Source organism: Fusarium fujikuroi, chromosome FFUJ_chr02, assembly GCF_900079805.1.
Source record: "Fusarium fujikuroi IMI 58289 draft genome, chromosome FFUJ_chr02".
Classification (NCBI taxonomy): domain Eukaryota; kingdom Fungi; phylum Ascomycota; class Sordariomycetes; order Hypocreales; family Nectriaceae; genus Fusarium; species Fusarium fujikuroi.
Genome location: NC_036623.1, coordinates 1,866,259 through 1,891,079, shown reverse-complemented (window position 1 = coordinate 1,891,079; position 24,821 = coordinate 1,866,259). Strand labels below are relative to the sequence as shown.

Below are 24,821 nucleotides of genomic sequence, written 5' to 3'. Positions count from 1 at the left end.
GCCAAGTCGTCGAGTGAGTAATCCCCGGCCGGCACTGGCGTAATGGAAGCTAGTCCTCTGCATGACCATCAGTCCAAGTTGACCAATACCAGTTGCATGTTACTCCCCTTTATTCCTAAAGCAGCGTCCAACACTCTCATATCTCACACGCATCAGGTAATAAGGTGGTGTTCTGCGTATACGCTTACACAGTACGTACGTATTCCCGGATTCTTCGCCAGCCTTGTACGCACCCATGGTATACGTAGACTTTTCTACTACCGTGCATGCAGTCCTTCGTCAGCCCTAACGCCTGGTCGATGGCTTCCGTCATGACTCACGCGCGTCGTAGACTACGCAAGAAAGAATCCTAGTGGTTTTCCTTCGTTCGTAGTCATCGTAACAAGAGTATCTAGCAAGTTACATTACCAGGATTGAGTATATAACAATCAAGATGCGACGCCTTATGGACTTCATTCTCAGGCAGAAGCAACCTAGAGCTCCATCTAAGAACAAGAGTACAAACTATTAAGCTTAATACTCTAACCCAAACCTTGTCTATAACTACCCACCCAATCAATCACTTCAAACCTTCTTCACATCCTTCAATATGTCCAACAACTCAGGCAACAATGTTCCCACAACCTCAGACTGTAAGCATCACATTCGCAGCAAGCTGAACTTGAATAACAAGTAAATATAGCCCAGGTAGATTCTACCAAGTATAACAGTTCCAAGGTCGCTGATCCCGAAACTGCCTCTATTGCTACCTTTTCCTCGTCAGCACCCCTTTTCAAAAAGGACCAGAAGGAAAAGAACGGAACGGAAATCGATGCCAAGAAGCTCCAGGAACAGGCCCTCAGGTCACAGATTCGATTCAATATGTAATCGACGGGACTCAAGGCCAGGGACATGGTGCTGATTTAGAAAGCGGACTGAAAATATGGCGAAGGGCACGGGCACATAAATGCAAAGGGGTGAAGGGTATCTTTGGTTGAAGTCAAGGAACAAACGACTGTTTATTCTTTAGATTTAAGAGTTGTGTCTCTAGAAACTATCGTTCAAAATATCTTCGTTCATCTTCACCATAGAAGGGCTGTATTCGGACGAATTCGGATCGGCCCCAGCATCCAGTAGAATGTCACCAACAATCCTTTGGCTGGCTTCACGTGCTGTCAGACAGTATTAGTATATAGTAGTCCATTTGAGAGCGAGATAGACCTTACCAGGTGTTTGCAAGAGCTTCGAAGGAGGCAGCGCGAACTGTATCGTCTTGGGCGGGCTCATGCCTGCATATAAATCGATATCCTCATCCCCTTCATCACTATCCCAATCGATCTCATACTTCTCCTTTCCAGTGGCTGTGACAGTGTCATCAGCGAAGACGTCCCGCGTCTTTCGTGCTGTCGCTGGCGTCTGAACACTAACGCCAGGTGTTCGAGGACCCTGCGTTGCCGCCGCAAGACGTTGTCGAGCGTTACTTTTGTAGGGCGACATAAAAACTTCACTGCGTAGAGTCGGTACTGCCATTTCGGGCGAGGAGCCTGGTGAGTCGTTCCATGCAGGGGTGTCCTTCTTGCGTTGGGCGCTCTTAGGTTGGGCGCTTTTGAGTGGAGAGATACGAAGGGCGGGCTTGTGTGGAGTTGCCTGAATGCGATAGTTCTTGTCGAGAACACGGTGAAGCAAAGGATCCTTATGAGGCTGAACAGACTGCTCGCCGGTCATTGTGTGGTCGCGCTGGGCCTGCGGAGTCATTGACATATCGGGGAGTCTAGCGGTGTGTTGGGCGAACAAGACAGTCGAATCCTCGTTATCGTCTAGGACTGTGGTATTGTTTCCTTCCCCTTCCATCTCGCGCTTCATGGCTTCGTAAGGAGATTCCATATCAGAAAATCGTGTCTTCGTCTTTCCAGGCCGGGGCGTGCTTCCTGTGAGCTCAGCATCATCAAGGAGGGAGTCCTCAGCTTGGAAGGTAGATTGCTCGATGCCAGTCGTGGCGGTGACATCTTCGTGATGCTGAGATGTGTATTCTTCTGTTATATCTTCCCTCATAGCGGTACTTTCTTCCACGTTTTCGCTTTCGTCGTCGTTGGCGAGCTCTTCATAACCGGAGAGAGATACGTTGGCCGATGCCTCGAAAAATTGCTTCCAGAACTACATGTCGTCAGCATCACTTCCTTCGAATCCCGGTGACTTCATGCACCTTTGAAGCTTCCCAAACAGCGCGAGAGTGTTCTCCATACTGTTCTACTAGTGGTAGAATGCTTGTTGTCACTATGCGATGCGATTTGCTAAAGTTGTGATCGATTTCTAGCCAAGGGTCAGCCCTGGGTCGCGAAAATTCAAGATTCATGTATACCTTGAAGAGTCAGAGTGATTGATTGCTCTAGTCTTTCAAGCTCTTCAGTGAGAGACAGGTTGCGCGCTGCTACGCTTTGTCGCGACATTTTCGTTATCGGTAGGTTGCTATGGTTCAGTGTTGAAGGTTCAATATAAACAAACAGCCCAGGAATTAATGTTAGCAACTAACCTAGCGCGTGGGGTCATTTGGAGGGGCATCCACCACTAAAGATGGCCTGCCGCAGCAAGGGTGCAGCCTACATCGATGGCGGGGTATCGGATTATCAATAGAATGAATAGGTTAGTAGGTTTAGACACAGGTATTACCAGGCTTGGCAGGATTTCATTGATATCTTCATGTCCTTCGTGGTTAATACTTTTTATTATATATGTCCTAGTGTTTCGTGTAATAGTGTCCCATATCGAGCTTTAACAGTAATTGAGCGACCATATGGTCTTCACCAATACCCTCTTGTTTCAACCCCAAATCGTCCGAGACCTTATTACTTGTTGATCGGCTCTTTTCGGTCAAGGCTCGGCAGACAGTCATGAAGATTTGCACTTTCTTCTTGAAGTTGCTATACAAACGCTGTAATTCTTCCAATTCTCTTGGGTCGGTGGTCTGGTTCTTTCCAAGAGCCTTGGATCGTGAAAATTTGGCGTATTCCAGAACTGCACCAAAGATTTCTTCGAGCAAATTTAGCACTGGCTGCTGTCGTTTCCGGAGAAAAAGAGAAAGCATGACTCGATCAAGTACTCGGGAGTGGAACTCTCGTAGTCTATCAGGACTCTCAACCTTATCTGCTGTACCCTTGGCTGTCGAGGGGTTCTTCAAGTCGGCTTCGATTTTGTCGAGTTTAGCCTCGAATGCCTCCCAAGGAATGGCGACCCCAGCATCCATGAAGAATGAGGTGATCCCGGAGACAAAATGGTGGGCCTCTCGAGTGAATCGGTAGGAAATGTCCTCAGGGTCGTTCCAGCGACTGGTCCTAGCATTGACATCTAAGAACAATTGGTTGACGACATAAACCATCCTCATGATTCTTAGCAACAGCTTGAAGACTCGATCGTACTGTGTCAAAATCACAGGGGTGATGATGCTGGATAATGCCGCAGGGGGCTTGTAGGACAATCGTAAAAAGTCGAGAGCTTCCAAGGAGTCTGGGTTCATGCACTTGTCGATCTCTTCCTGCGACAAATCTCGAACAGCAAAGCTCATGTCGCCTGGGAGCTCAGATGCATCCCTCGATATACTAGCCAGCTTTTCCTTGGCGAACTCATTGTCTGAATCGAAGCTCTCGGCTAGAACGCCCATAAGAGCTAGACGTAATTCCGAGCTCGCTGGTGGCCAGGTATCTCGACCTCCCAGGCGAAGGCCCATGACACCTCCTTGCCTCGCAACTCCAGCCTGCCTTTCGGCTGTTTCCAGGTCTGGATCGAATAGAGCATGGGACAGGCGGCTTACGAACATGCCGCTACCAAAGAGGTGGAAATCACGGTGCATTTTCAGGTGACCACGCAAATCATGGTGATTAAACAGCAGCCTCAGACTTTCCTGATTAACAACCTCAGATTGCGCGGAAGCAATACCCCCAAACGAAAGCACGGGAAGAAGCGATGGATGAGGCGTGAAGTCGAAGCCATTGGTAGGAGGTTGGGACTTGCGAGTAGGAGACTGGGTAAGACGTTCACGCAAGATTTGACTCAACGTATCCTCTTTGCTCACATCATCAGGTAAGGGCTCATCCATACGTGCCGTAAGAGTATTCAAGAGCCCTCCAGCTGTTTCTGACATGGGGTCTTCACGAAAGAACGGGTTTGCGATCTCAGAATCAATCGCAAGGCCATTGCTTTCCGAGTTGACTCTGTCCCGGAACGAACAGTCGCGAATTGCCCCTAAGAGATCGTCGTGATACTTGGCTACACGTTTCTCAAGGTTCTCGATGGCGTTCCAGTCGTAAAGCCAGCTGACCTTCGGGGGATCGGTCGCACTGATGATAGCTGATGAAGCCAAGGGATGCTCAGGGTGGCACTCCCTAATGAACCGCAGATTCTTGCCTGTCTCAAAAATAGACTTGGCAATATCGTAGGGCATGAAATGGGGCATTTTGGTCTCGTCCAGGAGAAAGTCAATGTCCTCAACCTCCTGCCCGAAATCGTCCGTATATTTCTCCGTATCGACTTTGACGAAACCTTTGCTCGCTCCCACATTAGCTTTGGTTAAGGGAATCCCTTTTTCTTGCCTAGTCCCGATCCATTCTTCCAGGAACTCGATCCAAGGCGAAGAGACTCTCTGTAAAACTTCGCGCATAATACCTCGGAGTTGTTCTTCACCGTAGTCGACTGAGTATGCTTCATGGAATACCTGGGAGAGAACATGTTGGTCTTCGTAACCTTTGCGAAATTTGGAAGCAAGTCTTTGAAATGGTATCAGAATCGCAAGCATTCCTTTGACTGTTGATTGGAGTTCCAAAAGCGATCGCGGTGTCTGCCTATGGAGAGCGACATGTCGCTGAACGTCCTTAAGGATTTGATCAAGCACACCAGCCAAAGCAACGCCGCATTTGGACGTGCGCCTTACATAAGTAGAATTGACAAAGGATCGCAATTCGAACAGCATTGATCCGCAGCGGTGACATTGTTTTTCCAGGCCCTGGAGAACATCTTTGGAATACCCTGTGACCCGCATGCTTGGAATCGCCGGTGCAAAAGAGCGGCCTTTCTCCTGTTTGACGTAGAAGATTGATTCTTGACCAAGAGCCAGAGCAAGCAATGAAGAAAAGTAGGCTTTGATATCGACAATAGGAACATCGGAGCTTTTTAGTTCAAGAGGGTCGACGGACCAACCTAGTAAGGCATCGTAGACCGCGGCTCCAGCTTCCGTCACCAAAGGCTGTTGTTGGCCAGCCGGCGTACCGGAGATGAAGCTATCCCAAGTCCTGTGTTCTGGTGTCTTCTCTTCTGGTTCATCGGTATGTGCCCAGATGTCATCGCCAATTTCCGGATCAGCTAGACTTTCCGTGGAGGCTTGGATGTTGTTGGTAGACGCAGTTACTTCTGGCTCTGGCTTGTCTTGAAGCTCAAGCTGAGATGGTAACTTGAAGAAGCCACTTTGCTCCAATGACACTTGGCCAAGCTGGACAAGCTCCGATTTTACATCTTCTAATAACACGGATTAGTAGGGGTACGGTTCAATTTCAAGGTCCAAATTTACCTCTGAGCCCTGGAGAAAAGAAGGGATTCTGAGCTTGTGGGCCATCATCTATTTGATGTAGGAATCTCGACGGTTCCCAAAAGTCAGGTATAGTGAATACAGCTCCCAGGTCCTCCTTGGATTCAGCCATGATCCTTTCTCGTAAAATGCATTCGATTCAATAACATAGTGCTCAGCAGCGCGTTGTGGGTTTCAAAGCCGAGCCTGAGCTTGAGTCTTGTTATCCAAGGTACGTCTGAAGGGCAATTAACGCGATATCAACATCCATAAAGTGAGGTGCCCCTCCGTAGACGCGCTTTGGTGGACGTTAGGCGCGTTTCAGAGCCCCTGTGCACTAAAAATGGAGCACCACAAGCTCGGGACCCGCTTTACGCAAGCCATTGGATTGGATGCTAGCTTATGATTTCATCAGAACCTCCTTCTCAAGCAGCACATTGCATTCGACGACGAGTACGGTTTTTGAAATCTTCAATTTCGTTCGAGGCATCCAGATAATTCATACCACCAAGCAACACCCCTGATACAAAATTGGTACTTACACAGCATATCTCGTCAACATCACCATAAATCGACCGATCTTGGTCTCCTCATCATAATCACAATGGCGCCGAGGAAGCGCGCCCGGGCTAGCACCCAAACTGTTGCGACACCAACTCCTGCGCGAGATGACGATGCAATGGACGTCGACACTCCCCAGACTGGTGATAATGAAGGTTCTAGCGAGACAAAAGAGCAACAGCCAGACAATAACTACAACAGTCTTTGGACGGATGATCAAGTAGCCTCGTTATTCAAAGGTGTCATTCGCTGGAAACCAGCTGGTCAGTTGAGTCTCTTCCTTCATGTCGAGCTATTACTAACCAAGACTGTGTAGGCATGCATAAGCACTTTCGAATGATAGCAATTTCGGAGCACTTGCGGAACCATGGTATCGACCCTGATTTGTACCAGCACACACGCATTCCGTATATTTGGCAAAAGCTCCGAACATACTACAATCTTGAGGTGATCGATGAAAGAGAGAACTTCGACGATGAAGAGGTCGAATACAATGACTTCTGTTTGCCAAGAGCGGAATACTATGAAGCCATGATGGCCCGAGCCGTGGCCGACGTCAGCGAAGCTCCAACATCACCACCCCAGCTCGAACTTTCTCCGGCACCTTCACCCGCCAAGAAGCGCAAGCGAGGTGATACGAAAACCAGAGGTACATCGGTAGAAGATACGGAGGACGGTACGGACGCACCGTCACCAGCGCCCAAGTCCAAGCGAGGTGCTTCACGACAAAAGAAGAAAGCGACCCCGGCCAAGGCTGAGAAGCAAGAAAAGGCCGAGACCACAGAAGAGGAAGGGGAGGCAGAAGAAGAAGAGGAGGAGGAGGACGAGAGCGAAGAAGAAGACAGCGAGAGCTCTTCTAGTGGGGAAGAAGAAAGTGCTGAAGAGAGCGAAACACAAGTATCAAAGTCCACACGAGGTGCCAAGAAGGGCCAGAAGGCTAAGACTACTAAAGCAAAGGCAAGACCAAAGAGGAGACGTTAACTTGCGAATTAATTGATATGATGCAAACGATAGATGGGGCGGTTCAGATACCCTTAGGCATGGAGTCATAATAAGTATTTATTCACATTGACAAGCGAGCTCCCAAGCTCTATTGTCCTTTCACTGGCTAAAATCAGGTGTTGTCTCCTATTCTCCTTCCCACTCGCTGCGGTATTTTACCGAGGTTCTCCATTCCCTTCCTATGGGAAAGATACTTTCCACATCCATAGTTGACCGTTGCAACGGGCCCGGTTCTGGTATCCTGGGTGTTTCAGTGAGAGGTTTCTTCTGTAGTAGATCCCACATCTCAGTCTCAGCCTGCCAGCTGACGTACTGGTCGCGTTCTTCAGCATATTGCTCCTGTCGCCGCTCACTTGCGATGCGGTTCTTGAGAGTCTCTTTCTTCCGATGCGTTTCTGGGAAGTCGGCGGCAGAGAAGAGCAAAACTTCATTGGCCTCCCGTGCGATAGCAGCCTCCTCTTCGTTCGAATGTGAGACGGGTTCCTCGAAATCAGAGCTTAGGGCCTCGTTTCCAGAAGAGTTGGCGGTTTCTTCTACATCAGATGGCGCTTCAAGTGCCTGGTCGGCCTCATCGCCGCCGTTGGAGAGAAGGGTTTCCACTTCTTCATAGCTAAGAGGTTCACGTTCTCCTTCCTCCTCACGCTGGGGCGGCTCCTCGTGGACCTCAAGTCGTAGCCTTCGTGCGCATTGGTTCCAAAACTGATGGGAATTATGGTTCAATCCCAGGGACGACACAGCTGCTTCCACATCTTGTGCTCTGATAATTTCGCGAGTAGTTGGTACGAGTTCCTTTTTGGCCCTAATTCTTGACTCGCTGAGAAATATCGTTGTTTGAACCAATCGTTTCGTAATTGAGACTGCCAAAGAGTGAAAGTCTTCGAACGTAGTGGCCCACATCGAGGGAGGCCTGTTTTCGATAGAATTCCAGTTCTCACTAGGAATGGAGGAATTCATGAAGATACGCTCAGAGAGGCTTAGCCAGGTATGCAAGTTGAAAAACTTGGAGAAAGGAAGATCCTGGCCTTCAACGACGGTTTCGCCCCTGTCTAATCGGCGAGCAATCCTTGGGTTGATGTCCCAGCAGTCTTCCCATTTGCTCTCCTCTCGCTGTTCCTCCTTTCGTTCCTGGCGCACAGAAATAGCATCTGCAGCCTCGTCTAAGGCGTGGCAACATTGCTGACTTAGTTCTACGGCGGCTGGGATCTCTGGGAATTCAATGGCGGGGCGTCTGACTTGTCGTTGTCTGAGGAGACGTGCTGTTCGGAGCACGTCGAGATAATGATTCACCTCGATCTCGCTCTTGGTGCCTATACGGGATGCAATACCTGGAAGATCACTCTGGCCAAGACGAGCGATCGCTTCGAAGAAGAGCTTCTTCTCCGGTATCGACCAGTAAGTGAGGCCTATTTGGCTTGGATACAGAACGGTTTCTTCGCTATCGTCGGTAAAGCAGACACCCTGAGCTGCATCTTCAATGTCTCTATTGAGAAGATCCAAGTATTCGGCGTTGAGAACTCCTTTCTGTCTTTTGAAGAGTCTCGGGGATGAGTCTTCCTCGGTGCGTCTTTTCAGGGAAGAATCCTCGTCTTGGTCTGTTTCATCCTCCTTCGCACTATACACACTACCAGATGCGTCAGTTTGATCAGCAACGTATTGCTCGTCAAGTGGCGGTAACAGAACATCATCTCCAAACTCCAGGTTTCCAACTTTCTCTGTGTCGCTTAAATCCTCATCGAGGGGTTCATAATTGGTTTCCGACTCCATACTGGATTGTGTATGATGGCTGGAAAGATATGAGAGGGCGAAAACATGGTAGCAAGCAGAATGAACTTGAATTACTCCTGGCCAGGAGTGGGTATCAAAAAGGAAAATAAAAGAACTTTTGCAAGACTAAAAAGGCGATCACAAAGTTGATATTGACGTTAACGCATCACTCATATTGCACCGAGAGTTTATAAGTGCTTGTCCACTCCTTCAGTCGATGTTAAAATGAAATATTGGTACCGTGGAAGAATACTGCTTACATAATGCATTCACACCTTGGTATAGGTTAGCACTCGAAGACTCAATTACGTCTTAACCATGAAGTGTTTGAGTTATCATATATCGATGAGACGAAACGCATTTTTGCTACACCTCTCATCATGTGCCATGTTACAGGCTACACCACGAGCTGTTTTACGGCCCAAAGCTGCAAGGTTGCCTTTCACAATAAGCCCATTCAGAGCCTTTGCCTTGGCTGTCGCTCATGATACCCCCAAATTACAGCTTCGAGATTATCAAGAAGAATGCATCGACTCAGTTCTTTTCTCTCTAAAAAGCGGTCACAAACGAGTCGGGATATCTCTAGCTACTGGTAGCGGTAAAACAGTAAGTGTGTTTCTCTTAGAATGAAAGCTCAGTCGATTGACATAAAGAAGGTCATCTTTACACAACTCATTGATAGAATCCCAACAGCAAATAAGGATGCGCAACAGACACTAATATTGGCGCATCGTCGTGAGCTGGTGGAGCAAGCAGCAAACCACTGTCAACGTGCGTATCCTGACAAGAGGATCGAGATCGAGATGGGTAATGTCCATGCAACGGGCACGGCAGATATCACAGTCGCCAGCGTACGGAGCATAACGTCACAAGGCCGTCTCAAGAAATTCGACCCGTCCCGCTTCAAACTTTTGCTGGTCGACGAAGCCCATCACATCGTTGCTCCAGGGTACCTCAAGACCCTTCGTCACTTTGGATTAGATGAGAAGCGACCTGACTCCCCAAATCTAGTTGGTGTCTCCGCCACGTTCTCACGTTTTGATGGAGTGAAATTGGGCGCAGCCATTGACGAGATTGTTTACCACAAAGATTATGTGGATATGATCTCTAAGAAGTGGCTGTCGGACGTCATTTTTACGACGGTTGAGTCTAAGGCAAACTTATCCGAAGTTAAGAAGGGGGCTTTCGGCGATTATCTCCCTTCGGATTTATCCAAGGCTGTCAATACCAGTGAGATCAACGATATAACAGTCCGCAGCTGGATGGCGAAAGCTCCAGGAAGACAGTCAACACTTGTATTTTGTGTTGACGTCGCCCATGTGGTGGAGCTGACAGATCGGTTCCGACAGCATGGCTTTGACGCGAGATATGTTACTGGAGAGACCCCCAAGATTGAAAGAGGCGAGACGTTGAACTCGTTTCGAAGAGGAGAGTTTCCTGTGCTGGTTAACTGCGGTGTCTTCACCGAAGGAACTGATATCCCAAATATCGACTGCATTATCCTCGCGAGGCCGACGAGATCCCGCAACTTGCTTGTTCAAATGATCGGTAGAGGAATGCGGCTGCACCCGGGAAAGAAGAACTGCCATATCATTGATCTGGTCTCGAGTTTGGACACTGGAATCGTGACCACACCAACGCTATTCGGTCTTGACCCTGATATTCTGGTCGAGAGGGCAACGGTGAATGACCTACGCAAGATCAAGGACACTGAGCATGTTACGTCTCAACAGCCTTTGTCATACCAGACAACTCCCGGGCCTGGAGCCGATAGTGTCACATTCACAGACTATGACTCGGTTTTAGATCTTATCGCCGATACGTCTGGCGAGAAACACATCCGGGCCATAAGCAAGTATGCATGGGTTCAGGTCGGAAAAGAAAAGTTTGTCTTATCGTCACCGAGCGGTTCATATGTTCGAATCGAGCGGGTCAGTGAACAACTGAACACAAAGGGGCCGCTTTACCGAGCTATAGAGGTACGGGCTCTACCGCCTGGCGTAGCCAAAGCACCATACGCAATGCCACGGGAGATTCTCACGGCAGCCACATTCACTGATGCAGTGCATGGAGCGGACAGTTTCGCGGCCAAGATGTTCCCCCATACATTTATTCACCGCTACCAAAGATGGCGGACACTGCCGCCTACACAGGGACAAGTTGATTTCATCAATAAGATGCGGGGAAGGGCGGAGCCTTTGAAGCTCGAAAATCTGGACAAGGGCAAGGCTGCGGACATGATCACAAAGCTCAAGCATGGCGCGCGTGGTCAGTTTGCGAGAATTGAGGCAGGACAGAGAAGACAAGATAAACGGGACCGGATGGCCGAGGCTAAGAGACTTCGGGAGCAGGTCAAAGTTGGACCTGTATCATCATAGTGCAAGGAATGAGCCACATGCAGCGGTGTCTGTGTTTGTGACTATATGTATAACACGGGATATGGATGGCAGCGGGGGGTTTTATGGACTTTTGTATACAAGTGTATTATATCCACTTACGGAATGTTTCCAGAAGGTGACACAGATTAATGTATGACCATACAACGTTACAAATAACCCGATCCACGAGTCTCCCAGCGTATGCACTGGCTCTGCCGAAGATGCAACCGCCACAGAATGATCTCGTGTATACTCAGAACCCGAGACCAAGGGCGCAAACAGTTTATAAAGCTGGCTAAATCCTCATATATCGTTGACATCGAGATCTGTCCCTCGGCTCGTGACTCACTGACGGTGAAGGTAGGCGGGAGTCGTCAGCTCATTGAAGACGTTTGAGAGAGGGGACTTGGCCTTGTTACGTTGAATCTTAAAGCCTTGTAACAACACGAAGTCGGGCCACAACTTATATCAGTGAGGAATAAATACTCACAAACGTTTTTCGTGTGGCAATATATATGACAGTGATGGGAATTTGCTTCCCTACTGAGTGAACTTTCTTCAACACTGGTAGAAAGCCGTTTACACTGGCTACTCCTGTTTAACAGCGCATTGCCAATTGTTCAGGCATTGTTGGTTCTATACAATCGACTTGTTCAGGTCTAGTTGGTGAGTCGGGGTGTCAGGCACTGGCAGGCGGCTGCACAGCTATGTTCAGTCATTATTTGTTCACCTATACCCATTGTGAATATTCGCCTCTCTCCTCCCGCGCACACAACACTTTCTCATTTTAGAATAAACCAAAATCTCTTTTTTCTTTCTGGATAGATTTGTTGGAGACTTGTTATCGGAGACACATCTTGGAGACCTGAACCCAACATCAACCTTCATCATGACGTCGAACAAGTTGTCCGACCCATACGCCCATACTCCTCCTCTTCCTCTCCCCATAGAGAACCTAGGCAAGGAGGTACCTCTCAATAGAAGTCAAGAAGAGAAACAGGACACCTACCCCAGCTCATCATCTGGGAACAATCTCAAGGCATTCTCGTCACACAGTCCGCGAGCTCTCAAAGATTACCTCTGCAGCCCGAACCAGGGCGAAGTATCTTCAGTTGATCTTCACACTCCTCCCACCGACTCTCAGAGAGATAAACTCGGTTCTGGAGATGTGCGTGAAGCCAGGCACAAACGGAGCATCGACACCCAACTTAACCCACCTCGAGAGTATCACAAGCCCAAGACTAGTCACCGGTCTCAGTTCACCATCCCAGAGCGAAAGCCCGGACTCAAGCTGCTAGAGAACTGGCATTCCGAATCCAACTATCCTTGCAACAAAGATTATGCCGAACATAGTGATTCCACCTTTAAGCCTAGAGTCCTCGCTAAGCAGATCGACCCCGAGATACCTCTATCCCTACACAACTGGCATAGCGAAATCAACTTTCTCGAACCACTCGCTCTTGAAGCAGATATTCGCCAAGAGTATGCTGTTCATGCTACCTACAAGAAGGACCATCACGATGCTAGTGTCAAAAAGATCAATGATAAGCGACAGGCCACTGCAGAACAGGAGGCCATCAAGATGCTCGACTGGAACACTCCAATGGAATTCCATGATGTGCCCCGCCACGTACAACAAGCAATATACGACGACAAAGTTGAAGTTTCCGCTTTGACCAGAAAGATCGCAATCCGCGATGGACACGTCGAAGGCATGATTGCTGGAGAGTTCACTTTCCACCCAGATACCTCTCACTTACCACTAACCGAGGACCAGACGGCGGTTCTTCGTGAAGCTGAGAGTTTCCAGGGGCTGTTCTCGCTGGAAGAGGTCAATGAAGATGAATATGATATTCTTCAGAAGACCTCAAAGAAGGTCAAGCCCCCAAACAAGTCCTCTACTTCCAAATCTTCCAAGTATGATCTGTGGCTCAAAGAGCAGTCATCCAATTCCTGCCCAGCGTCTAAGTGGCTTGATGACGAGGTGGCCTTTTCGAAGAAGAAGGCATGCAACAAAGCCTTTTCCAAGCAGGTCAAACATTACTTCCCAACTTTCAACTCACCCTATCTGAAAGAACTTCCCAAGGCCGTCGACACTAACAAACTTGAGTGGGAAACCGAATATTTCCCCTATATACTCCCCAAGACTGATAATGACGCTGAGCGCCACAATATGTACGAAACTCCTGTCAAGGTTGATGTTCCAAAATGGTTCCCAACCTTCACCAGCTATGGCGTTGTCCCCATCAACCGCCGCAACAGCATCGAGAAGCAGTACAAGGAATTCCTCACCCATATCTGGAGACTCGAGAACCAGATGCGCAGCAAGAAAAGCAACAAAAAGTGGGATAAGAAATGGCACGAACCCAGCTCTCGCTGGTCCGAACCTTTCCAGAAGGTGAGCGGTGGCTAGTGGAAATGCCGTTTCGACCCTGGCAAGCCGGTAAAGGAGCAATTCTGTCACAAGTATCATAAAGGTCAAGAATGGGTCACGTTTGAAAAGGCCGCGCCGCGCGATCTTGTCGAGCAAGATGTGGTTTCTGGGGAATTCAGCTTCGATGATGTTTTCGACATGGACGGTAGTGATAACAACAAAGCCATTGGTACGAAGAAGCCCGAAGTTTGTCTCAAGGAGATCGAAACGGCGGTGAAGAAGGCCATTGCGAAGGTTGGTATATGAGTGTGGAATGTAATCACAAGAAGTGAGGCTGATTACCTACGAGATGTGAAGGCAAGGAAAGGAGACGTCGATGAAGGATAGGTGATGGTCATGTCATTATAGAACGTTTTCGCATAGGCAGATAACTTTGGATAACGTTCTGACGTGCTAAATATGCTACACTGCGTTTCCCAGGCTTGACGTTTAGTAAATAAACGAAATATGCTATATATTACATAGAATACAAAAGATGCAGGTTAGTGGCCATTCCACGTTAATCCTGTGAGCCTTCAATCTCAATGGCAGACATATCAACCACCACCTCTTCCTCCTCAGTCTTAGCCTTCTCCAGCAGGGGTAGCATTTTACCTCCCCTCATCAACACAAGCTTGTTGTTATCCTGTCCATACTTCAAACCAACTGTAACTCCATCTAGACCCATCGCTTGAGCCTTGATATTCCATATCAGTTGCAGAATATCTCCCTCCTTGGAGCAACACACATAGCCTAGCGCCACATCCGCAGAGTGCATCTCGCCCTGCACACCCTTCGTGGCTGGTTTCTCACCCACCAGGAGGCCCAGGACATCATTGCCTCGCCATCCCGGAGGAGCTGCTTCCATAGCGCCCTTGAGCTCGCGAACGTACATTGGGCTTGCACTTCGAGCACCTGCTTTGCATTGGAGAACCACTCTGAATGTTTGTGTTGTGGAGGGGAGTGTCCATATCCCTAGAAGATCCATGCCACGGTCTGACTGCCCCCCAACGCGTTTGAGAAAGAAGCCATACTGTGATAGTGTATCGGCGACTGTATATTCGTAATGGGTGCCTCTGTAGACCGTGGATCTTTTATTTAAGCTGACACGTTCCACGTATGATAAGAAGGAGTTGAGATCGGAGTGCTCCTTGGTCGGAGCATCGGGATATATTAACTCAAAGGGTTTTGGAGCCTTGGCTTTGCGCTTGCTCATCAGCCTTGCACCGTTTATTGCGCGGCACCATTTTTTCGACTGATTTACATGCCTTGAGACATTAAAAGAGCCTCGGGGCAAAATAGGCATTATTCATAGATTGTTGGCCGACGATCAAACCTTTCCTTCTTAAAACCGTGGGCTGTGAAGATTTGAGACTGGATATGCATTAAACGGGGTTACATATAACCCTGTCAACGTTTTCAAGTGATATCATTCGAGCTAGGTTTGAGGTGAGTGTATCATGAGAGATGATCAACTGTTCTCACTTAGAATAACTACATTAGTCTTGAGTTTGGGACTATTTACTAGGACTTGGTAGATGGAACACTTGAGCTTGATTTGCGCCTTGCCTTGCCTTGCCAGTTAAGTTGAGCAGAAACCATACAATCACTCAAAACCACAGCACTTGCTATGAACTGTGAGTTCGACAGCCTATCCATTGTTGAATTCGATCGCTTTTTTTCTCTTTGACATATATGTAGACATATCCAATACTTTGACTATTTCACATGTAAGATCCCTGGCGCCAGCGCAGCACAAGTTCCACTCATCATACAACATATCTAGCAATTATACAAAAATGGCCCATAAAACTGGTCCTCTTCACATATCATAGCATATCGCCCTCTGCGTGATCTTGCATGCCTGGTGGGAATATACTGTTAGCCAGGCGTGATGCCGGTTGGGGCGGTGGTTTCTCTCTGCTCCTCTCGTCTCGTGAACGGCTGCTTGGCCCACGTCTCATCCTCGACTGAGGTCTTCGTGTTGCGGGCTTGATCATATTCTCCAAGTAAAAGGCGCTTTCGGTATGCCCTGTACCAGGCCTCTCATCATCGGCATCAGAGAAGCCCCCCACATACTCATCGTCAGAAACAATATCGCCCATCTGTGGTTGATAAGAAGCTGGAGCTGAGGGTGATGTGATGGATCTGGAATGCAGGCCTGGTCTGACAGTAGGGATTACCACACTGAAGGCGCCCGGATTCATAGTATTCGAGCTTCCCTCCCTCAATAATCCTGGAGATCGATCGGAGAATCCATTTTGGAAGGAGGTATTGTTCGAGGCTTCGTGAAGAATCGGCAGAATCTGCTCATCGTAAAGTTCCGCTCCAGGTTCGAAGGACTCCGGGGTATATTCAGTGATTGTCCTGGAAGATCTGCCGTCGTCATCCGTCGTAGGACTGGATGGCTCTTCGAAAAAATCGTCAAGGCTGTCCAGTTTGGTTGCAAGATCCCCTGAGTGAACGTCTCCGCGTCCTTCATCAGACAGCATCGTTTCGGTTCGTTCTGGTGCGCCAAAGTAGTTGTATGGAAAGTCATCGGCATGAAACTCAACATCGGGGGTAGGCGAAGTTTCGGTCAACATCCCTTCTGAGCCCTGACAAGTATAGAAAGCGGCATGAATATTGGCCCGCGTCGCATCTGTCTTCTTCGCAGGCATAGGAATGGCCCATCCTGATGCCTCGGGTATTCCAAACAAACTCTGCGTACGCTCGTATTCCTTGCGGATCGCCCTCGAGGTTGGCCGTGTCATGCTCATCCTCAAATGGTGCTTGTCCATATGATTTCCAGACATGGTCATGATGTTGTCCAACACCTCAAGCGCCTCCATACAGAACTCTGTCTGTAGGAGCCGAAGAAGTGGGGAGATCAGATCGGATCCATGACCAGCGAGCTCGGGTTTGCGCATGTCCACTTCAGGGATTGCGACACAAAGGATCCTCATGGTCTGGATCTTCACCCACGACAACGAGTTTGTGAGGAGCCCGGTTAGGAAAGTCACCATCTGGAAGTCCATCTGGGGGAGATAGTACTCTCGTAAAGCTCCCCATAGCTCAACAATGAAGTCTTTGCTGCTGTCCTGTGGGTTTCCCATTGCGAAATCTTCCAGAGCCTCGGCGATACCAGCCAAGCCTTGGTTATCGGCTTCTTCCTGGAGAAGTCTTGCTGTCTGAATAACGCTTTCGTCCGAGGTGGACCTCTCAAGTTCGTTCAAGAAACGCGGGAAGTTGGCCAGTAACGAGAAGAATAGACGGGACTCGTCGCCCACTAAGCCGTCGCTTGGTAGGTGTACCAACTTATCTATTGTGTCGAGAGTTGGTTGCCAACAAAGCGACGACCGCAAGCCCTTGTGAAGTAGAGGCTGGATACCTTCGAATATTCCCTCCCAGCGAGACGGCTGGCCGTCGGCAAGTATTCGTCGCACATTTGGTGAGCTCAAATCCAATTTTGAGAGAAACTTATTGAGCATTTCGACCGCTTCCAAGAACTCCCGCTCGTTAATAGACTCTAGACAAGCACAGGTCGTCCAAAACAGCTGTGGGAAGTTAAGAAGATCTTCAGCATCAAGCTTCACAATGATGGTCTTCAAAGTCGTCAAGATTTCCATGGAGAAGGATTGGATTTCTGGGTCTTCATCAGCAATAGTATTGGACAATCGAGCAAGCATGTCTCCAAGCATTGGCTGGTCCACAGATGTAAGAACGCATCTGAAGATTTGGAATGACCGGCAAGCAAGATGTCGAACTGGGCAGGATGTCGCCCAAGTTAGCGAAAGGCGTCCCCAATGCTCTTTGATTCCAGGAAAGGTCGTCTCGAAGGTTTTGATAACCTCTGTTGTAAGGGATTCCATACTTGGTGGCACTTTGCTATCGTGATCGTCAACCTTGCCGTTGCTATCCTCATATCCCCAGACCACAGAGCGATCGTGCCGACGAATCATGTCGATCAGATCTTCGATGGCTGTCTTGTCAACATCCTGAGTCTGCTCATCTATCTGCGATATGACCACCTCATGAATAAGATGCACAAGCATCTCTCGTGCCTGTTCCTGAACCAACGGAGTGTAATGATCCCAAAGGACAGTGACGACCTGAAGAAGAAGCGGGACGTTTTCGTGGGTAAGGTTAACTGGAGATACCATTAGATCCACAAGTAGGATCAGTGACAGTTGGCCGAGAGAAAACCCAGCTTGCTTGGTTCCAACTGGAAGAGCCTCGGCCAAATTAGCACAGTAGGGCAGAAGGTTAATGTCAGCTGGGGGCTCAACAGCATCTCGCTTCTCGTTCGGTACCATGGCTTTCGGGGTTATTTGCATAAGAAGGAATTCAACAACCTTGATGCCAGGCGTGCTATTGGTTGTTGAGAGAAAAACAACAATTTGCTTAGCATACTCCACGAAGTTCTGCTCCCGACGCTCAAGACACAGCTGCATGATGAATTCGAGAACCAATCGGACGTTTCCTGGGTAAGGCCCAGTTGCAAGAGCTTGCCAAAGAGCTTGAACCTCATTATGCAGTGCGCCGCTGGACTTGATAGTAATCTCGAGCAGGTTTGCAAGCAATACAAATGACTGTGCCGCAGGTCCACCACTGGGGTCCAACTTTAACTCAATGGACTGAATCCAGGGCAACATGACTGCAACAACATTTCGCTGAGCTGCAGGTTGAAGATCCTTGAAGTAGAGGGTGAACTCGGAGAAGATATGAAATGCCAGTTCTGTGTGTTGCTTGGCAAGGCGTTTGGAGATTTCGAACTGTGCTAGTTTGTACACAGCCTGCGTTTTGTCTGAGATGCTGATGTCAAAGTCTTGAATCTTGGAGTTTCTCTGTTGACGTGTCTCCAAGCTCCGAAGGACAGTCGAAGACTTGGACCGAATCTCGCTTTGATCATTGCCCAATGTGAACAGACACAAACCAAGGAGCTTCCAGAACGGACAAGGATAATCAATGTGATCCTGGAGAACTTGTGTGACCACCGTGAAATAGCTTTCGAGGACTTTAGGCGCCTCGGCCAAATAACAACGTGCAATACAGTGCTCCATCAAGTAAGGAACCTCCTGGTTGTGGACAATTAGGTTCTGGAGGGCTCTTCTGCCAATGACGTTCATCTTATCGCTTCCCGAGTTGAAAATAGAGTCGATCCAAGCAAGCATACGTCGAACATCAAACTGAAGAACCACGTTACTCTCTGTTGTGACGCTAATCGGTCCGCCACATAAAGCAGCCATTGCACTGAGGGCTGCAGTCCGAAGGTTTCTCTTCTCTATCTCCATCGCAGCGGTAGCAGTGCCTCGCTCGCCCAGGGTCTGTTGGTCAATTAGCGATTGCCGCATGGTGTCCTCTCGAGCACGGATCTGGTTCTGATTCGGCGAGAATCCGCACCAGTCCTCCATCAGCGAGAACGCAGATTTTCGGGATTCAAAAGTCATCCATCGGGATGGATCTTTGGTTCTGTTAATTCCTTCAAATAGTGCTTCCATCAGTCCACAGTAATGGCGTCGGAGCTTCTGGAATTCCCAATCCATCTGGACTTCTCCGTCCATGAGGAATAGCTTCAGGTCCTTTGTATATGTGGTGAGAGTGGTTAAGAAAAACTCGCCGTTGTAAACTTCGGGGTCTCTAAGGAAATGCGAAGTCAACTTGAAAACATGGGTGATCTCCGTTCTGAGAAGGTCCATCTTCCGGTTCCTCCTAGGATTGCTGTTTGTCCTCTGATGTATCCGAGCCCGTGCCTCATCGTTACATCGAGAGACTTGGCCTTGTAGTTCCTCAAGAAGAGTCCGATAAATATGAATGTTAATGGACCCCATAGCAACAACAACAGCGTCCCGAACAGACGCGGAGGAGACGGACAGCATGGGAATGAGGTACTTGAACAACATCCGAGCCGTCACAATCTTATCTTTAGACGACGCTTTCGACGCCTTCCGGACGTGCTGGGGATCCTGAGCCGTTGGCAACGCGCCTGGGTCTGCCAGTGTTGTGCAAGCAAAGATCAGATACAGCTTCCATTGCTCCACCATCACCTCAGGATGGGTTGTCGCAGATCGGGCCCCTAGCCTAGCACTTCCTGGCTCGTTATTGTAGTACAAGCCCCTTGAAGGCTCGGAGAGATACACGATTGGCTTGTACATCTGCAAAATACGATTGCAAATGAGATCGCGACAGATAGTGACTGTGAACGGGCATTTCTCATAGGCCATGCGAATGAGCTTAGGGAAGATTTTAAACCACAAAGTCGTATCATAAGAGACATCACTGGCACAAAGCTCAACGAGAGCACCTTGGTTATTGGCGTTTTGTAGACCACGTTGCAATCGGCTTCGTTCAGCAACAGATAGCTGCTCGTCGTTGAAATCCATGACCTTACTAGACTCGTTTTCAAGGATATCAATCAGTCTCATGGAATCCTTATCCTCGGAAGCTTCTTTCCCAAGGGCCTTGTCAAATTCAACAATCAAACGAAGAACTGTCACTGCAAAGTGACGAACTCGTCGTGATTGAGAACATAGGAAAAACAATCCATGGGCCTCGGCCTGGTCAACCTCAGCCCAGATACTAGATATATCAAGCTTGATAGCTCTTTTATCAGATGCATTAGCTTCAGGTTGGTCTGTAGCAGCGTCTCGGGTCTTTTGTCTGATTTCCTCGATCCATATCTGTAGCAGTTCAACGTATAAGCGTAGGGTGTTCTCGATATGACTGTGGCCAAGCATTCCGCCATCAGACATTGTCGAGTATCGATCATCGAAGTTGAAGATGAAACGAGCGAATCCCATAGTGACTTGTTGAGCATGCGATTGTCTGGCAATGGCTTTCAAAGAATTGGCAGATGACTCCGCAATATTATACTGCACATGAGCTGTTCCAGTACACAGCAAATTGATCAGAGAGTTGAAAGGTATGTCAACAGAAAGACAACGGGGTAACGCCTGAACAGCAACATGTAAGAGTTCATAAAACGCTTGTTTTTGATCCGCGGCACTCTGATGGTCGTCTTTGCGAGAGAAGGTAAAGGTTTCAGTTATAGGGGTTTTTGGCAAAGGGCTATTGAACTTCTCATCCAAGGCTGCTTGTCCACCAAATGTATTGTCACAAATAATCGTGATTTTTCCAAGAATTTCACAGAACTTGAGATAGAAGTCTCGGACTCCGTCACTCAAGACGTGAGTTAAGACAGGGCGAGTGATGTACTCCTCCTTCGAATGCGCATCTGGTTGTGATAGCGGAGAGTTGCGTGCCGAAGACATAGCAGGGGAGACAGGAAATCGATCGTGAGTCGAACTCGAGTTTGGACTTTCAAAGAATTGCGGGAAAGGAGGTCGTCCTTGCTCACCCTTCTCCAAATCCGACATTATGTATAGGAAAGCCCTTATGCCAACAACAACCCGGTCAGGGTCCAGTTGCTCAACTTTCAACTCTTTGTTGGCAGTAAAAAGTTCAGCATTGATAAGAGGAAACACAACATTCCTGAAGCAGTATTCAGGATACTTAAAGCCAACGATCCGAATGATCTGGATCAGAGGTTCAGTGCACGGAGTATCCGATGCAACTAAACTTCGCTTGGATGATGGCAAAACAAGTTTCATGACCTCGTCGATTTTGCGGAGGCTATTTTGGAAGGTCTCATTAGTTCGATACAGGAATGTCCATAACAAGCGAGAGATGACCTGAAGACAAAGGGGTTTAGTCATTCGATCCTTGACTTTGGTTTGTAAAGGCAATATCAACTGCAGCCATTGTGATCCAAAATTGTCTGGAGAGGATACACAAAGCAAAGTCGCAGTAAGAGGGAAAGCGAAGTTCCAATGCCTCGGTTTCATAAACATTTGTGCAAGGCGAGGTCCGACAGCAGCGAGTACTTCCGCCCATTTTGGATGCATGAAATGGCTGTTGCTGGCCTTTGCGGCGATTGGAAGAAGAAGCATCTCTATCACTTGGCAGAAGGCTGTCTTGACTTTTTGACCGTGGGATTTCTGGAACAGGCGGCCAAGTGAGATGAGAAAATCGCAGGATTGCTCCCATGACTCTTCGGGGGAGATCTTGAGCTTTAGGTGCTTCATGCCCCCCAAAACAAGTTCTACTTTTCCCTCGGCATCTCGACCAGAAGAGGAGGTTGGGCTTTTGACCACACGTTCTTGGAGAGAGCTGTCCAAGTCTTCAATGAACCTCCTGGTAACTCCACCAAAGTTAATGCCACTCATGTATCCCAGCAACTGAGCAAAAAGGTTCCAATTGGCAAGTTTCAGAGGCGACACCATCAACTGCTCAGTATCGGCGATTTTTAGTTGTCCGAATATAATACTTTCCAGCTTATCCTCCATTTCGGCGGTGATAGACGGTAGGTTACTCTGACTGATGACTTCGAGGAGAACGCGACAAAGAATGTATATAGATACGGTCGATCGACGTTCAGCTTGTGCTACAAACTCTTGCCTTGCTGCGAGTGTTGGCGGACCATTTGGGAAAACAGAATCAGGACCTCCTTGGCCAGGCATCGCAGCTTGTACTGGTTCTGTATTTCTTCGAACAAGAGGTGCCCCTGCCGCGGCATTTCGAGATTGCTGAAGATGACTGCGAGCTTCGTTGGCAGCATCACTTTTACTTTTTCTCCAGAGCATCATCGAGTCTATCAGGGCTTTCGGTTTAGGGCTAGCGATATGGCCCAGAGCAACAATCAACTGATCGAACGCTGGGTCAACACCTGGTCCGCATATTTGTTCAACATTGGGTTCGGGATCAAACGGAACCGTGATGCATTCTGTCAACTTCTCCTCCGCCTGTGCAATAAACTATTTCAAGTTAGTTGTGGTACGCATATACACACTAAAGTTTATACTGACTGAGGTGAACAAGACATGAAGCGCATATTCGCCAACCGTCTTTTGCTCATCCTTGTGACGTGAAGAGTGAGAGTGATGGGGGGTATGGTCGCGCCGAGATTTACTATGCATTCGTTCCAGCTTTCGTTGGGTCATGCCATATGGAGCATCAGAAGCATTAGGACGGTCCATAGGTGCAACATTTCCGGGGAGAGATGTAGGTGGCCGAGAAGGATAACCGGCGTCGCCATCGATACGGGTGGCCACCGATTGCATGTCTGAACGATCAAAGCCGACGCCAGCGGCTGCTATCATTTGCGGGCTGAGGGGACTAGAGCTGGTGCTGGCCAAGCTGCCATTTCTCGAGTGTTGAATGCCGTGGACAATCGAAGTTTGACGATGATGGCCGTATGCGGCGCTCTTCGGGTCGATAATGCGCTCTAAGACTCCGCCCAGAGGGCTCCTCGAATGAAGTCGTGGCGAGGTCAAGGGCGGGTGCGTCTGGGGGATCTTTTCGGCGGACGATTCTCGTGAGTGCGCAAATCGATGGGCGACCGGCGATTCTGAAGCTACAGGGCGTAATGTTCTATCCCACTTCTTCTCATCATCATCTTCTTCCTCCTCCTCTTCAAGTCTAGGAACAGGCCGGGGAGAGAACCTGAGCGTATCCTGCAGGTGGTCCGGCAGCGGCTGCGACGGCACTATGGGTCACACAAGGGGGTTAGTGAACAAAAGATATATCTTTGCTGAATGTTTGAAGATGTTGGTGAAACGACAGCGGAGACGCCTAGAGCAGGGTCTGCATGTCAGCACCGCCAACTTTGCTTATTTTGCGGCTATAAATACTGAAGACCCCGCCAAGCTGAGTTGTCTGGATGGTCTTAGGGAAAACTGGTGACGAAGGTATTCCCGCGATACAGCCCAGATTTTAGAGGTGGTGCGGGAAGAGAGGGGTTGGTGTTGGTGTTGGTGTCAGGTACTGAACGTATTGGAGTGTGGACACACTTTCTAGGGATTTGGACTTACCCATCCTCAAGTTCTATGTCGCAGTCCCATGATCTATGTTGATTCTTCAATCTCAATGTCAGTATCGCAACTGAGCAAAAACAAAAGCAGGGGAACACGAGAAAGGCGAAGGGTATTTACGGGTTTGAAGGGATGCAACTATGCATGTGCAGTACACGAGGGAGTCTTTTGACAACAAAGACAAAGACCCAAGAGACCGACTGACTTTGACGGCTGGACCACGCGCAATGACGCTACCGTCAGCTTGCCCATGTATTGGCCCGGCCCGCTGAATGGCTTGTCCGACAAGCCTTTGTAGAGGGCTGTTATGGAGCCAAACGAACCCAGGGAGCTCTAACACATGGCACACATGGCAATCGATTCGTAGTGTTCTTTGGGCCATATCCTTGCTATCTGCAAGGGCCATGGCCTATCAACGGAACTAAGATCAACCGACATGGGATGACGGGCCCTTGGGAGACAGCGCGCCACTTCTTGCCTGTCAATTGGCTTCCGGGCTTCTTGGGAGGGGGCTTGGGTGATCCTCATGGCTCAGTGTTCGAGATGCTATCTGACAGGCATCTATTCACAAGAATGACTCGGTGAAGCTTGAGGGATGGATACGCCCCACTGCCAAAGCTGGTGTATTATCAGAACATAAACAAGAGTACGGAGGTTCGTCTCAAAAGTCTTTGCCGAAGAAGACTGTGGCTAAGAGACCCACCTTTGATAAGATACCAGAAATACATCTAGCGAGATAATAGATGCTGATTCTAATTAAATTATAGCAGTTTTAACCAGTAAAATACTTAAAGATTCTCCCTAAATGCCCTATAACTATAGGGGTTTAATAGGGCAGTCCCTCTGTAAGCTGTCTCATCTCTTGTATACCTCTGTACCTGACAGGGATTAGCAATTGTGGCGTAAGTTATCTTAGGCAAATACTTTTGAGACGAACCTCCGTACGCCTGCACTTGTTAGCAAGGATCAACGGACCCGGATGCTCATCAGCGTAGCACTTGTTTTCTCCGCTGATCATTGTGCCAGCTAGGGGAGGAAAGAAAACTCAGGACCTTAATCCTAAACGACAAAAAGATTTAGGTAACTTTACATAAATTTAGGATATCCTTTGCTGGATTTATTTTGACACCTCATATCAAGGTACGGTGTTTTCTTGCCCCCCGAGGGCCAGTATGAAATTGCTTAGAAGATAACCCTTGAGTTAGCATAATGGACCTGGGTATCTCCATGTCGTTCAATATCTCGCCATAAGCACCGCACACAACTTCATTATGCGAAGGGATGGTATAAGCGAGGTTTCCATGAGTCAGGGATATATAATACCT

The 24,821-nt window shown here is 48.5% G+C and overlaps 9 protein-coding genes; 4 read left to right on the top strand and 5 right to left on the bottom strand.

Moving 5' to 3' along the window:
* Positions 1–589: 589 nt before the first annotated feature.
* Positions 590–867, top strand: FFUJ_04707 (uncharacterized protein; the record flags this gene model as incomplete). XM_023571975.1 has 2 exons in its annotated part: positions 590–632; positions 683–867. 2 exons carry the CDS (start codon positions 590–592, stop codon positions 865–867), a joined length of 228 nt encoding a protein of 75 aa, XP_023426190.1.
* Positions 868–1,026: 159 nt separating this feature from the next.
* FFUJ_04708 (uncharacterized protein) lies at positions 1,027–2,426 on the bottom strand (the record flags this gene model as incomplete). XM_023571972.1 has 4 exons in its annotated part: positions 1,027–1,151; positions 1,206–2,133; positions 2,183–2,289; positions 2,339–2,426. 4 exons carry the CDS (start codon positions 2,424–2,426, stop codon positions 1,027–1,029), a joined length of 1,248 nt encoding a protein of 415 aa, XP_023426189.1.
* A 287-nt stretch (positions 2,427–2,713) lies between these two features.
* FFUJ_04709 (uncharacterized protein) lies at positions 2,714–5,663 on the bottom strand (the record flags this gene model as incomplete). XM_023571971.1 has 2 exons in its annotated part: positions 2,714–5,481; positions 5,534–5,663. 2 exons carry the CDS (start codon positions 5,661–5,663, stop codon positions 2,714–2,716), a joined length of 2,898 nt encoding a protein of 965 aa, XP_023426188.1.
* Positions 5,664–6,134: 471 nt separating this feature from the next.
* On the top strand, positions 6,135–7,072 carry FFUJ_04710 (related to EAF7 Esa1 associated protein, subunit of the NuA4 histone acetyltransferase complex; the record flags this gene model as incomplete). XM_023571970.1 has 2 exons in its annotated part: positions 6,135–6,354; positions 6,408–7,072. 2 exons carry the CDS (start codon positions 6,135–6,137, stop codon positions 7,070–7,072), a joined length of 885 nt encoding a protein of 294 aa, XP_023426187.1.
* Positions 7,073–7,219: 147 nt separating this feature from the next.
* Positions 7,220–8,857, bottom strand: FFUJ_04711 (uncharacterized protein; the record flags this gene model as incomplete). Its single annotated transcript, XM_023571969.1, has 1 exon — positions 7,220–8,857. One exon carries the CDS (start codon positions 8,855–8,857, stop codon positions 7,220–7,222), a length of 1,638 nt encoding a protein of 545 aa, XP_023426186.1.
* A 626-nt stretch (positions 8,858–9,483) lies between these two features.
* FFUJ_04712 (uncharacterized protein) lies at positions 9,484–11,235 on the top strand (the record flags this gene model as incomplete). The annotated part of the gene is made up of 1 exon (XM_023571968.1): positions 9,484–11,235. One exon carries the CDS (start codon positions 9,484–9,486, stop codon positions 11,233–11,235), a length of 1,752 nt encoding a protein of 583 aa, XP_023426185.1.
* An 889-nt stretch (positions 11,236–12,124) lies between these two features.
* Positions 12,125–13,915, top strand: FFUJ_04713 (uncharacterized protein; the record flags this gene model as incomplete). XM_023571967.1 has 2 exons in its annotated part: positions 12,125–13,633; positions 13,685–13,915. 2 exons carry the CDS (start codon positions 12,125–12,127, stop codon positions 13,913–13,915), a joined length of 1,740 nt encoding a protein of 579 aa, XP_023426184.1.
* Positions 13,916–14,168: 253 nt separating this feature from the next.
* FFUJ_04714 (uncharacterized protein) lies at positions 14,169–14,864 on the bottom strand (the record flags this gene model as incomplete). Its single annotated transcript, XM_023571966.1, has 1 exon — positions 14,169–14,864. One exon carries the CDS (start codon positions 14,862–14,864, stop codon positions 14,169–14,171), a length of 696 nt encoding a protein of 231 aa, XP_023426183.1.
* Positions 14,865–15,477: 613 nt separating this feature from the next.
* Positions 15,478–23,500, bottom strand: FFUJ_04715 (related to TAO3-Transcriptional Activator of OCH1; the record flags this gene model as incomplete). XM_023571965.1 has 3 exons in its annotated part: positions 15,478–22,440; positions 22,492–23,171; positions 23,497–23,500. The coding sequence occupies 3 exons, from the start codon at positions 23,498–23,500 to the stop codon at positions 15,478–15,480; spliced, it is 7,647 nt and encodes a 2,548-aa protein (XP_023427226.1).
* Positions 23,501–24,821: the final 1,321 nt, after the last annotated feature.